The 12,608-nt window shown below is 37.3% G+C and overlaps 1 protein-coding gene and 1 long non-coding RNA gene across 3 annotated transcripts in view; one reads left to right on the top strand and one right to left on the bottom strand.

Moving 5' to 3' along the window:
• Window positions 1-12,608, bottom strand: part of LOC112994833 (uncharacterized) — a 61,271-nt gene that overhangs the window by 13,219 nt on the left and 35,444 nt on the right. The window lies entirely within an intron of this gene.
• The window catches only part of CLYBL (citramalyl-CoA lyase), a 184,028-nt gene that overhangs the window by 161,706 nt on the left and 9,714 nt on the right, over window positions 1-12,608 (top strand). For both annotated transcript variants that reach the window (XM_064504431.1, XM_064504426.1), the window contains 2 exons: window positions 475-642; window positions 5,990-6,114. In XM_064504431.1, coding sequence (XP_064360501.1) covers window positions 475-642; window positions 5,990-6,114 — 293 coding nt within the window. The remainder of the gene's footprint in view (window positions 1-474; window positions 643-5,989; window positions 6,115-12,608) is intronic.

Here is a 12,608-nt window from a genome sequence, read left to right as displayed (position 1 = left end):
ATTCAGCTTAGGCCATCAGTTGTGACAAGAATAACAACCAAGGAAAGTGCAATTCTATTCTCAGTGTGAATTTTTTAACCATTTATTTGTACCCAGTATGCCAATTTGTATAAAGCTTCTCTTGCTGTAATGCTTTTCAGAGCACATACAGTAAATAATGCAATTGAATAATTACTTCATGTTAGTCCCAACTCAACCCTCCTTGCCAGGCAAAACTTCCACTGACTTCATTCTGATTTGAACCAAATCAGAACCTGAATTTTGTAAGCTAAAGTGTAAAGAGAGGGTTTTATTGCTAAAGGAGCTTAGCCTTTGCTCAAAAGACGGTTATTTCAACAACATAGCCTTGCATCCCTCTTTTATTTTCTAAATTGGTTAAATGAAACCTAAAACGTCTTTTTAATAAGAAATGTTTAAAATAAAAATGTTTAAAACAGTGTTGTCATCTTCTCTTTGTTTTCATTGTTTTCGCAGGTGCAACAAGCAGTAAGGAAACTCATGATATTCTATATGCCAGGCAAAAAATTGTAGTAACAGCCAAGGCTTTTGGCCTACAAGCTATAGACCTTGTTTACATCGATTTCCGGGACGAAGATGGGCTCCGCAAGCAATCAAGAGAAGGTGCCTCAATGGGATTCACTGGTATGGGTTTCTGCCAATGTCTCAAAACACTGAACATCTTCTATTTAAATACGTTGCTGCATTTACTGTTACTTAGACAAATAACTTGGTTGTTTTATTTCAGGTCATTTATTGAAAAGCTAAGTAGTGCCAATCGCATCTACATTTATTAGCACCTTTAAAACTGAGGCTGGAAATTTTGCCTGCAAAATCACAGGCTGCTTTTAAAAATCACACCACATCAAGCGTATGACTGTTTTTCAAAGAGAAGTTTGCATAGAAGATGGGCAGTCTGTGCTTCCTCCCATCGCAGAGCATGGGAAATGTGATACTGTACTTTGCAACGATCAGTCCACAATTGCTTTTTAAAATATTTTGATTCCTGTTTCATATTTTTAAACGGCAGCTGTTAAAAAATACTTTTTAGGTGAAGGAGCTGATAAACAAATCTTGTATGCTAATGGCTATGGGAAAATTGTTTTCTTATTATTTTCTTTGATTTGTTTTTCATCTCCTGGCTCCCCTCCCAGTAAGTGCTGGTGACACCTACGGGTATTGGCAGACAGCAAGACCAGCAGGCTCCTTGCAACAGAGTCCTGTAATGCAGACTGTTACCCTGTGATTGGTGTACCAGATCACTCAGACACCCCGATGAGACAGCGCAGCCACCAAAGATTGTGTTTTTGCAATAGAAATCAGCCATTTGACACATGCATTATAGAATACTAGGATATAGCACTAACATTTTAAATTATTTGTCTCTGACCATCATTCAAGGTATATTTAGGGCAACAGTATATTTCTTAGGATTTTATTATCCAAGGAGTATTTCCCGATGATGTGATCTAGCAAAAGGTATTTTTACAGTTAATAGCATGTAACATCTAAAAGCAGTAAGCAGAGTAATCCAGCGAAATCAGCATTCTTTTAAGTGTTGTGGCATTACAGTGAAAGATTAGCAATGGATTCTCTCCAGCACAGACTCTGCCTTATTGTCTGTTGAACTTCAGCGTTTGCAAAACTGAACCTTGTTTCGGAGGCAAAAATGTTGGCTTCTCACAACTATTGAACATTATCTAAGTCCACGTGGATTTCCATCCCTGATTCTCCTGCTATTGAAGTTGGGAAAATAATAGAGCTCCTGAACGGTAGCACCTGCTGATGGCTACGTAATCTAAACCAATATTTTCTAGTTTAAGGAAAGGCTTGATTTTTGAAAAACTAAAGCGTCTGAACCTCCTGTTGACAGAAGATGGAGTTGCAGATGCTAAGCACCTTTGACAGCACTCTTTTTGAATGCTTAATATGTATTTAAACACTGGATTCAGGTTGCCAATTTAGAAAATTTAGAAAATGCTAAGCATAAACAACACTGATGGTGTTTTGGACTCCACGGAGTATATAGGAAACTATCTGACACCAGGATAGGACCCCGATAGGTGACAAATAAAATGGTCCTGTCTGGCAGTTTAGGGCATAAAGTTAATTTCTAACTCAGGCATGAAGGTGTCCAGCCTTTCTGTATGAGGCGTAAGGATCTGTAGAAGGTACGGACTTCATTAACATGAACTCACAGCTCCTGCTCTTTGCCTTCTGCCTTTCCACAACTATAATCAACACATTTCAAAAATACAGCAAACAGCCTGACAGCCAGTCCAATTGTAATTAGAGATGAGTCAATACTGAGTTTTCTGATTTGGTGGCCAAAAGAAAAAAAAAAAGTCATTAAAAAAATCTGTTCAAGTCAAAACAAAACAGATTTTCATATACTTTTTGTAAAAAGAAAAAAATATTTGAGGTCGATCCAAAATATTTCATTTGTTCGTTTCTTTTGCTTTCAGTTTATTTAATGTTTTTATAATCTTCTTTGCTTTGGTTTAAAATAAAATATTTCAAAACTAAAAATTTAGTTCCAAAACTATATAAATGAAACATTTCAGCGTTTCCAATTTAATATTCATCGCAGAAAACTACAAATGGATTTTAGCTTAATCTATGACCTTCTATAAAGCAGAAGTCTGCAGATCATATTTGCCACTGACAACTGTCTGATAATGTGATAATAAAATACTGAAATGTTGCCTTAACAAGAAGTTCCCAACATATGATTCTTGTTATTTTTAAATATTTAAGATCGCATCCTGCTATTTTTTCCACATAGAATCACTGAAATCAACAGGACAAAAATGAGTTAAAGCTTTCAAATTGGTCTGTTAACTGGCAAACTGCACACTTATTTGCCTGTATAGGGCCAAATTTACCACTCCTGCAAATTCATAATACTCAGCAAAACTATGTGTCCCTAGAATTTTCCTGTATTTAGATTTAGACCACTGGAATTGGACTTAGTGTAATTGAATATGTTTGCTGAAGATTAAACAAGTTAAATAGTATAATGAAGATTTTACCATCTATTTAGTTACTATTATGCCCCTCATTGCTTATTGTAGCCAATTTTTTCCTTCCAGCTATCTTATAAATAGCTTACCATTTCTTCAGTGAGTGTGTTTTCACAGAACAGAATGTTTTCAAATGTAATTTAGCCAAAGCAATATACCTTCTTGAGGTATCAATTAATATAAATATACCTGTGCATATACACACGTACACACGCACACATACATACAGCAAGATGTTTTACAATACCATAACCTGCGGACTTAAAGCCAGCGTGTTGTCTGTATAAATGGTCATCAGTTTTAGGAATGTTTGTATAAAAATTAAGTAAACCTTGGAATAAGCTTTAACAGCTGACTTAGTCATTACAGAAAGTCCTGAGCTACATGCTGAGAAGCCAGATATAAATATGAAGCGCTATAGGTTTCCTCTCTTTTTGCAGTCTTTTGTAGAAGACTAAAATGACACCATCATACAGTTACCTAAAACACTTGACAGGTATTGATTTAAAGCATGATATATCAAGTGGTACTGTAAAAAGGATTTCATGGTCATAAATTTTAATGTCTTCCAATTTTGCACTCTCTCAGTAACTTGTCAATAACAACAATTCCATTTAAAATATTTGCTTCATTCCTGCATGGCATTACATCTATTATACAGTTATTTGGATACATAATCTGTGACAAAAATCAACTGAGTGCTATAAATCAAATGTTAGATTGCTTTCTGTAAGCTGTTCACTAATGTTTTAACAATACAAAGTGTAGTATATTACTACAGATATCTTTATTAAAAGAAAACTGTATTACAGAAATGTTTTACACTTAAAATCATAATAAAATAAATATTATAAAAATTAAATCATAATAAAATAAAATCATAATAAAATAATTATTTTTATTTTTGTTAGAGTGATTTTCAGTATAATTTCAAATATACTCTACATTTTTCCCAGAAAATTAAACTTTGTAGGATTTTGCAGGAGTTAGTTCTACACTCTTCAATTTTAGACTTAGTAGGTTAACTAGGAAGAGCATGTCATTTTAGAAATAAGGAATGTCATAGTCTAATTAATGGTAGTATTTGATTAAATTGTCTAAAACACTTTTGACTGAAACTAATGCAAAACCTATTAGTTAAAGAAATTTGTCTCCATATAATTTCTTTCAAAAAATATAGTTCTTAATGAGTTTAAAACTTTTTACCATCTTTTTAATGATTTTTTTTAATATTTACCCTAGTGAAATGTGAAACTGAAAATTTGAACAGCCTACAGGTCATTAATAAAAGATTGTTTAATGGGGAATAAAATAAAATTGAACTATTTATGGCTTTTTATTGAAGATACGTAATAACACTTAGCAGTAACTATTTCTTTGAGTACTAAAAATTAGTAGATTGTGCTAATGCAGTCAAAATTTTGCTTGTCCTCCGCATTATCACAGAGACCCAGTTCAGTTTGATAAAAGTTATCCTAGTGACTGGAAATGTGTTTGGCAGTCATTATTTTATTGAAACTAGATGTATCTTTGTGGGAACGCATGAGCCCTGTTATACGAAGTGACATGCTTATTTCTAGCATGTCACTCGCTTAATTCCACTGCGGACATCTGAAAAGCTCCTCTCCTGCTTCCCAAGCCTGGCACTCAAAACTTTTGCTTGCAAAACACTTTATGTGCAAAAATTGCACTGCTCGGTGAAATCTGCCGCTGTAAAAAACCAGCAAGAACATAAAATCCTCTGCGGGGGCTCGGCGCACGGAGCCCCGTTGGGTCGCTGAGGCGCTGCACGAGGGTAGGAGGCTGGATTGGGGATGTGAGGTCCTCAGTGCCACGGGCGGGCTGCCCGCGCCGCCCTCACGCACGTGAGCGCGGGCCCTACTCAGTGGGCCCGGGCGAGCAAGTAAACGGGGCTGTCGGGGCACACAAGGCTGCTCGCTTGCTTATCAGGTTGCAGGATCAGGCTCGTCGTTAAGCCTAGCTTTGCTGCATGGTATCAAGAAAATGCATTTATTTTGTGTCAGTGCTCTGAAAAGCGGGGAATGAAGGTATCCTCTCCCTATTCAAACACTCCTAAAGCAGCGTACTGATAATCGTGCAGAAATCACACCAGTCTGTTAAATTCCCTTAAAAATGAACTAATAATGTCAAATGCTACACTGTCAAACACGTTAGATATGTATTCTTTTTCATGTAGCTAAATACAGTAACAGGTGAAAATGTATTACATGGCTGTTTATTCACATGTGAAAATCTCTAGTAAAAAAGGCAACATGTATTTTTATTTTCTGAGTGCATATTTCTACAAGAAAGCATTCAGAAGTGCTTAATAAAACTTCAAGATACCTCTGATAACTGTTTAATATACCTGTAACTAAATAAATATGGCAACATACTGCAACACACAGCTAACTATTACAACAGCAACAATTTAAAAGACCGCATGTATTTGCTGATGCTAAGCTAATACTGAGAATTTAGGGAACAATCCTTATGTTCCTGTTAACTTTTCCATTCTGCAAATCTATCACGATGTTCTTTAGTTCTCATTTTCTGAACATATTTTATTACAGCTTATTTACACATGGCTGGAGCCGCTATTTATGTAGCTAAAATTCAGAGATGCTGTATACTTAATTGTTATTGACTGCACTGGTCAAACAATTACACCTGAAACAACAAAAAGACGCTATATGGATTGAAATGGGAAGGGAGGGGGAAGAACTGCAGGTTCTTTCAAATGATATTGAATGCAACTATTGCTCGAGATATTTTTGTTCGTAAAAAATCTGGCAAAAGGCTACCTGCACGTTGTCCAGTTTAAAAAAAAAAGAAAAGAAAGCAAATAAAATAATCAGTTAAATAGCAGAAAGTCTATGAGGCATAGGAGAGCCTCAAGTGGTTGGAACATTTTGTTTGAACATCTGTTTGTCGATGCATGATTCTGGTGTTATTAATCTTCTTTGTAGGTAAGCAAGTGATTCACCCTAACCAAATTGCTGTTGTCCAGGAACAGTTCTCTCCAAGCCCTGAAAAAATAAAGTGGGCACAAGAACTGATTTCTGCTTTTGAAGAACATCAGCGATTAGGAAAGGTAAATATTTTGTTAATACCACATGGTGGAAATCAAATTTGAATAATATTTAAAATTTAGAAAGATTAATGATGGCTGCTTGTGTTTATGTTAGAGTGTGCTGTAACTGAGAGTAGTGCTTATGAAATCTGTAGCTGGCTAGAATATAGACTGTATATTTATTATAAATATGGCACGTCCCAGTATGTTTTCAGATAGACTAGCTATCTTTTTCTCCCCCTATTTTAACTTGAAATCTTTGAGTACATATGTCTACATGCGTATCTCTGCAGCATCAGTGAATTAAAACTACTTCTCAGTTATGTCATAGAATCATGGTGATGCTGTCATATGAAAATATTTGCAATCAAAAGGCAGGTATCCTGGGAGAAGACTCAAACTGCTTGTGCAGGCATCGTTTATGGAAAGAGATAAACAGAGGATTAGAAATCCTGGGTTTTCAGAAAATCTCTATATTGGTAAAACTATTTCACTTTTAGGGTTTGATCCTGGAAACATCCCTACTAGTGAGTAAATTCACTTTTGAGCAAAACTGTTTGCAGGCTCTTAATCATTAAAAATGGGAATGTTTTATGTGCATTTGTACCAATTGCTGGACCTGAAATTTGGATAGAGTAGAAAGCAAATTAACACTAGAATATGATTGTTCCTAATTTAGTGCATCATTGAGTCTCACGTTTCCTGCTCTGTGGGTTTCTGCTATGTAAATATTGCGGTGGTGATGCACAATCTGTCTCTACTTTGTGCCAGTAATACTTAAATTAGGGGTCGCCTGAAGGAAGATTTTATGCTAGTTGCAGCATTGTCAGTTAATTATCTTAAAGGTTATTTGCTATAATCCAGTTTGCCTCTTTTTGAAAGAAAAAGAGTTGCAGCTAAATATGTTTATCTTAGTTACAGCCAAACCCAGGATAGTTAAAAAGCAAAGTCCTGATGTCAGAATGGCTAGTGAAGATAAACAGAAATGGTTTACATGCATTTGTGAAGAATTCAAGTGGGAAAAAAAAGCATCTTCGGTAATGAAGTTCAGTATACAAGACTGTGCATAGATTGTCACGTTCTCCAGTACTATATAAAGGTCTTCTGTACATTTCTCTGCTTTCTGATGGGTAGTAATACCCATCAGAATTTGTGCCTTCCCAGTTTTCCTACATTTCTAATACCACAGACGATGTATATTAGAAATTCTAAAAAAGGTCAAAGCAGAAATTATGCTTTCATCTCAGGATAAAAGTGTTACAAAGTATTTGGTCTGCCCTTCTCTATACTAGGCGATCATATCCTGTCTATGGTATTTAGGTGTTTCTAATATGTCCATCAAAATGATATTTGGGTGCCATCCTGAGCAGTTATTTCAGGTCACTAGTGTTATGTTATATTTCTGCATCTCTTTGTTCCGTTTTCCCTTGATTTTTAAGTGTAGTTGTCTTCATGAAAGTGATTTAGAAATAGAAAACTTGTGACTGCTTTTGTACATTATTCTGATTTACAAAACTTGGATCTCTTACAAAAGGCATTATTATAAACATGATGCTAGTGCAAATGTGTATGTATGTAGATGCAGAATGAAAAAAAGTCAAATGACAGACTTTGCCAAATATTGTTTATGTTTATGACTTGCATAATATCAATACATCTGAATTTAATGTCAGAAACTCATTTAAGAAATACTCCTATTGTTTGAACTACTGATGAGGAGAAGGGGCTAAATTTAACTATAGTACTAGTATCACACAATACTGAAGGCACACAAGTTTAAGAATTCTGTATTAGGCAGGCATTATTCTTTGGATTGGTTTTGAAGTTCTTATTTTATTGACATAGTGCTGGATTCTTTATGGTATCAGCCCTTTATGATGGTTTTTTTCTTGTAATAAGTGCTTTTTAATTAGGTTCTAAGCTTCTGTAATTATTCACAAATACAGATTTGCTGGAGGTTTGTGGCTTGGGATATTTTCTTTAACCTACCAGGCTGCATGCTTCATACATTTTTGCATATAGTGGTCTATCAAAAAGAACAAGGATCTTGTGTTATTTCAGTATTGCTGGGCTTCATAACAAAATTAGAAAAGCAGTTTTCTGTGTTGTGTTTCCTGCAAACTTCTTAACTGAGTCTGCATTTTGGTATTATAAATGTGTCAGTAAGAAGAGCTTGAGCAGTCTGATTACTTAACTTTTTCCAAAGCAAATATATCTCACTGAGGGAGCCTCTTGCTCTGTGTCCTAGAGACATGCTGAAATGTAAGTAGTAACTCTTCCCATACCAGCTCCTGACAAATATTGCACACACTGGTTTTAGAAATCCTTGTGTCCTACTGAAACACCTCTTCTGCCTTCCTTTTCCTTTTATTATATTAAAATGTTCAAGTCCGTAAGACTAAAAATATAGCTGTGGTTAATATGGTTGAGACTTGCATATTTTTGTTAAGTTATTAATCAAAGTTGAAAGCCTGGAAAAATAAATTTGAGGAATTTGTGCGGCTGTTTGTGTGGTAGATAAGTTACTGGTCTTAGGTCTTTGGGATGGTAGGTTGTTGTTAATGGGCTTCAAAGTTTGATGCCCTTAGTCAACAATATTTTATATTAAAATACAAAAATAAACTTTTATAATTGATTACAGTTTAAGAGATACATTTATCATAATAATCTTTCTTTGAGAAAAGGCTGAACCTGGCTACTTCATCTCAGAAACTAAAATGCTTTGACATAGTAGTCCCTGAATCTGAGTACTGAGGTTACTGAAAATTAAAATCTGCATGGGATTTTAGATCCTGTGACAGTGTCCACACAGAAGAAAATCTGAGATTTTTCTAGCCTAAGTTATTTGGGCTTACATTATGGAGACAGTCCTGTTTGGGATATGTTTTGGTTTGGATTGTAGGTTGTTTTGTTTTACATTTGAAACCTAACTGAAAAATAGCATATCTAGCAAATGAATGGTAACATCGCATCTGGGACAATTAATAAACAAATGTTAAAAAATAAACAGTACATTAAATATTTTACACCATTCTGTATGAAAGCTAAATGCTCTCTTCTGTCTAAAACTTTGAGATCTAAAAATGAGAAGTGTTAAAAAGTATTGGTTTTGCATAGTTTCGATATTTTTCCTGTAGAACTGCACTACTACAAGATGTGATTCTCAAAATTAAATTCAGCCTAAAGAAAGCAGAGGTAGCTGTTGGGAAGAGCTAAACATAAAATAAATGTCATAGCGTGTTTGAACATGAAAAAGAAGGGTAATAAACATCATTTTGGTAGTCTAAACCAGATTCTGCTCTAAATATCTGAAGTATTTGTACTGCATTAAATGGAGAAGTGATCTTATAAATCCAGATTATCTGAGTCCAGGGGCAGTTAAAGGGGTAGAGTTAGTGGGAGAAGCTACTAGCTTATTGCAAGAAAAAAAATCACATTTCTATTAATAAAAGCACAATACTCTTTACTGTGTAAGTTAATGTTGTATGAAACTTACTGCTCTGTTTCCACTATCAATACATTAGATACATGACTGTAATACCTTATATATGGCATTGGTGTTTATATATGACAGGAAACTAAAATATTGAGCCGTCTGAGTTCTAAATACATCACATACAATATCATTATTGTAACAGGATCTTCAGGAATTGTCTGGTTTTAAAATATTAATCAGGGAGAAGGAAAAGCAGAAGGGTAAACTGCATAACTCCACATTTATGTCATGTACTAATTTATAAATGCTTTACAAGAACCTGTACATTAAATCAGGGAATAGGGGGCTAAATACTGCCTTGAAAGTTACCTGTCAGGGAAGGATTATTTAGAGTTAAAGTAATTCATTCACAAATCCCAGCTCTAATATCAGTTGAATATTTTAGATTCCAAGGGGCAAAATAGAAGAAATATCGGTACATGCTATATATGACTGTGCTGAGTTCCTGGCAGGCCTTTGGCATGTTTCTTGTGTTATATTCTGTGCATCATGTATCATGTTCTCAGAAGCCTAGAAATAATATACATGAAGTCAAGTGATTTGCCAAACTATACAGTTTCTTTCATGGACCTTTCTAGGGCTATAAAAATCTTAGGAATGCATTTATTTATACAGCATCTACCCAACAAAGGAATGGAAATTTCCAGCAGTGGCTCTGTTATAATAGTCTTTGTTTAGAAAAAGCGAACCCAAGCTACTGTATCTTGGAAACGATGGCTACTTGTGCTTGGGCCTGCTCCAGCTCCCACTGAGGCCAACGGAAGACATCCGCGACCGCCTGGGAAGGGGCTCTGCCCCTCTGCGTGCCGGTCCCCCCACGGGGAGCCCCAAGCAGGGCTTCCTGCTCGCTAGCCAGGCTCGCGCGCATCCCGGGGATGCAAGCGCCGGCCACGGTGCTGTCCCTGGCTGGGATGCCACTGCGCCGCAAACGGCTCCCACTGACATCTCAGCGCTGCACTGAAGCCGGGCTGCCCCAGCTACCCAAGAGCATCTGGGTGAGGTCACCCATTCCCAGTCCCGGAGATGCCACGTCCCCTCATGTCAAGCGTTATACCGGGGTGCTTTAAGCGGGGCGAAGGCTACGGGAGCAGCCCAGCTGCAGCCCAGCCGACAGCAGGGATGTGCCAGATTCCCCATCTCCTGGTGCAGGACAAATTGCAGGCAGCACTGGAGGAGCTGGCAGTTGCGCTGGACGCCAGCCCGGGGAGATGCCAGCAGCACGGGAATACCTGCCTTGGGAAAGCTCCTGCTGGGCTGCAGCGTTGCCAGGCTTCAGTCCTGGTAAGCAGGGCACTGGCTGTCATTTATGGAAATAAGGTGATGTATATTCCTTGCACAGGCAAAGTGGCAAGTTCAGGGATTTGTGTTAAATTGCCACATTTTGCAACCTTCAGCCATAACCAGTACAGGCTCAGGTGTGTCTCTCAACATAAATGGAGAGTGCTGTGGGGATTTAGTGCAGGCCACTGTCATTTTTAAATGATTACTTAGAACTTAATAATAACTTATTTAAATAATAACCTGTTTATTATTTATTTTTTAAGTGGCCATGTAAAAATTTAATGTGAAAACCGGTAAATAAGTAGAGATAGAGAGAGCCCATATTAGTCATCAAAAACTGTATAATTTATTATCTGAAAAAGGTTTAAAAATGTGGTTGGCGTCACAGTTGAAGGCTTTTCTCTTCGAAAGACCCATCTGGGGGCAAATTTTGAACCTTTATAGTGGAGCAGAAGGGGATGTATTAGCTAATTGCTTGTGCATATACTGGTTCCTACACTGGCACAATCAGTCTTGAGGGAGTTATGCCAGGTGGGGAGAGCATGAGACAGATTTTCCTACGTGGGGCTGCAAAAGCGCCTAAGCAGGGCTGAAACTCATAAAAAATATTTGCTTGCCAACCTCCCTCCAGCAGGCATTCAGTGGATCGGAATCTCTTTTCCTCCAGTCATTAAAGACCTGTGTCCGAGGCATGGGGGTAGAGAGACTAGGATGCCGCTTTGACATTTCCACCACGAGAGGTTTCTCTGTGAGCAGGTGGACTATGGCTGCGCTGCAATAACCTTTCCACCCGGAGGTAGCTCCTGGAGGAGGTCACTGTTGTCCTCCGAGACATGAACCCCGCAGAGGATGCAGGATGAAGCCCCTTTGAGGTACTCCTTAGCACAGGCACAACCTGCCTGTCCTCATCAACCCAAGGCGTGCAGCATCTTGGTGCGAGCGTGGGTATGGTTGTACCAATAGCTTTTGGGCAGCCGTGCTGGGCAGACACGCTCTCACTGCCCAGCAAAGCTTCGCGTTGCTTTTCATGGCTGTGGTGTGGGGCTTAGTGTGGACACCTATCCACTGCAGTGCAAAAAACCTGCTCAGCGCTATGCGAACCACAGAGGCAGCTACCCACATTTCAAATCTGTGTTTAAAAAGTATTAATGAGTCCAATGGTGCTCATGAGCCTCATTACAATTTCCAAAGACGGGTCTTACAAAAGATATAATGTTTGAACCAGATGGCCCTTTTTAGGGCTTGCTGAGGGAATTCAAAAGTCTCTATAGCCAAAATATTGTTTCAGCTAATTTAAGTAGCAGCAGTCTTACTGCTTCTTCACTTCTCTATTAGCTGGTGTTTTCATAGAATAGGAGAAAGCTTTTCTGCAAAAGCTCTGTCAACTGAAATGGAGGATCTCAGTAAAAAATGACTGTTTAATCCTACTCAGAAAATGCATCTGCAAGTAGAAAAATATAGAATACAAAAATAATGGTGATTCTATTGCTGTTGACAGAAAGAGCTTCACTGTTATTACTTTTCTCTCCTGTGTTGTATTTTATGGCTACCTTCCCCTTCAGTATCAAATGCCTTTTGTGTGTTCTGTAGGCATTTACTTCCAGTTGAAATTTTCTAGGCTGTATTTAACAAACTGCTCCCATGACTGAAAACCTCAAGTTAGTTTTAAGTGACTTAATTAAGGGCAACTGAGGATACTAAAGTCTTAATATTAGTTACTTTTCATTTTTCCATATAA

This window comes from Dromaius novaehollandiae, chromosome 1 (assembly GCF_036370855.1).
Source record: "Dromaius novaehollandiae isolate bDroNov1 chromosome 1, bDroNov1.hap1, whole genome shotgun sequence".
In the NCBI taxonomy this organism is placed as follows: Eukaryota; Metazoa; Chordata; class Aves; order Casuariiformes; family Dromaiidae; genus Dromaius; species Dromaius novaehollandiae.
This window is presented reverse-complemented; position numbering and strand designations above follow the sequence as displayed.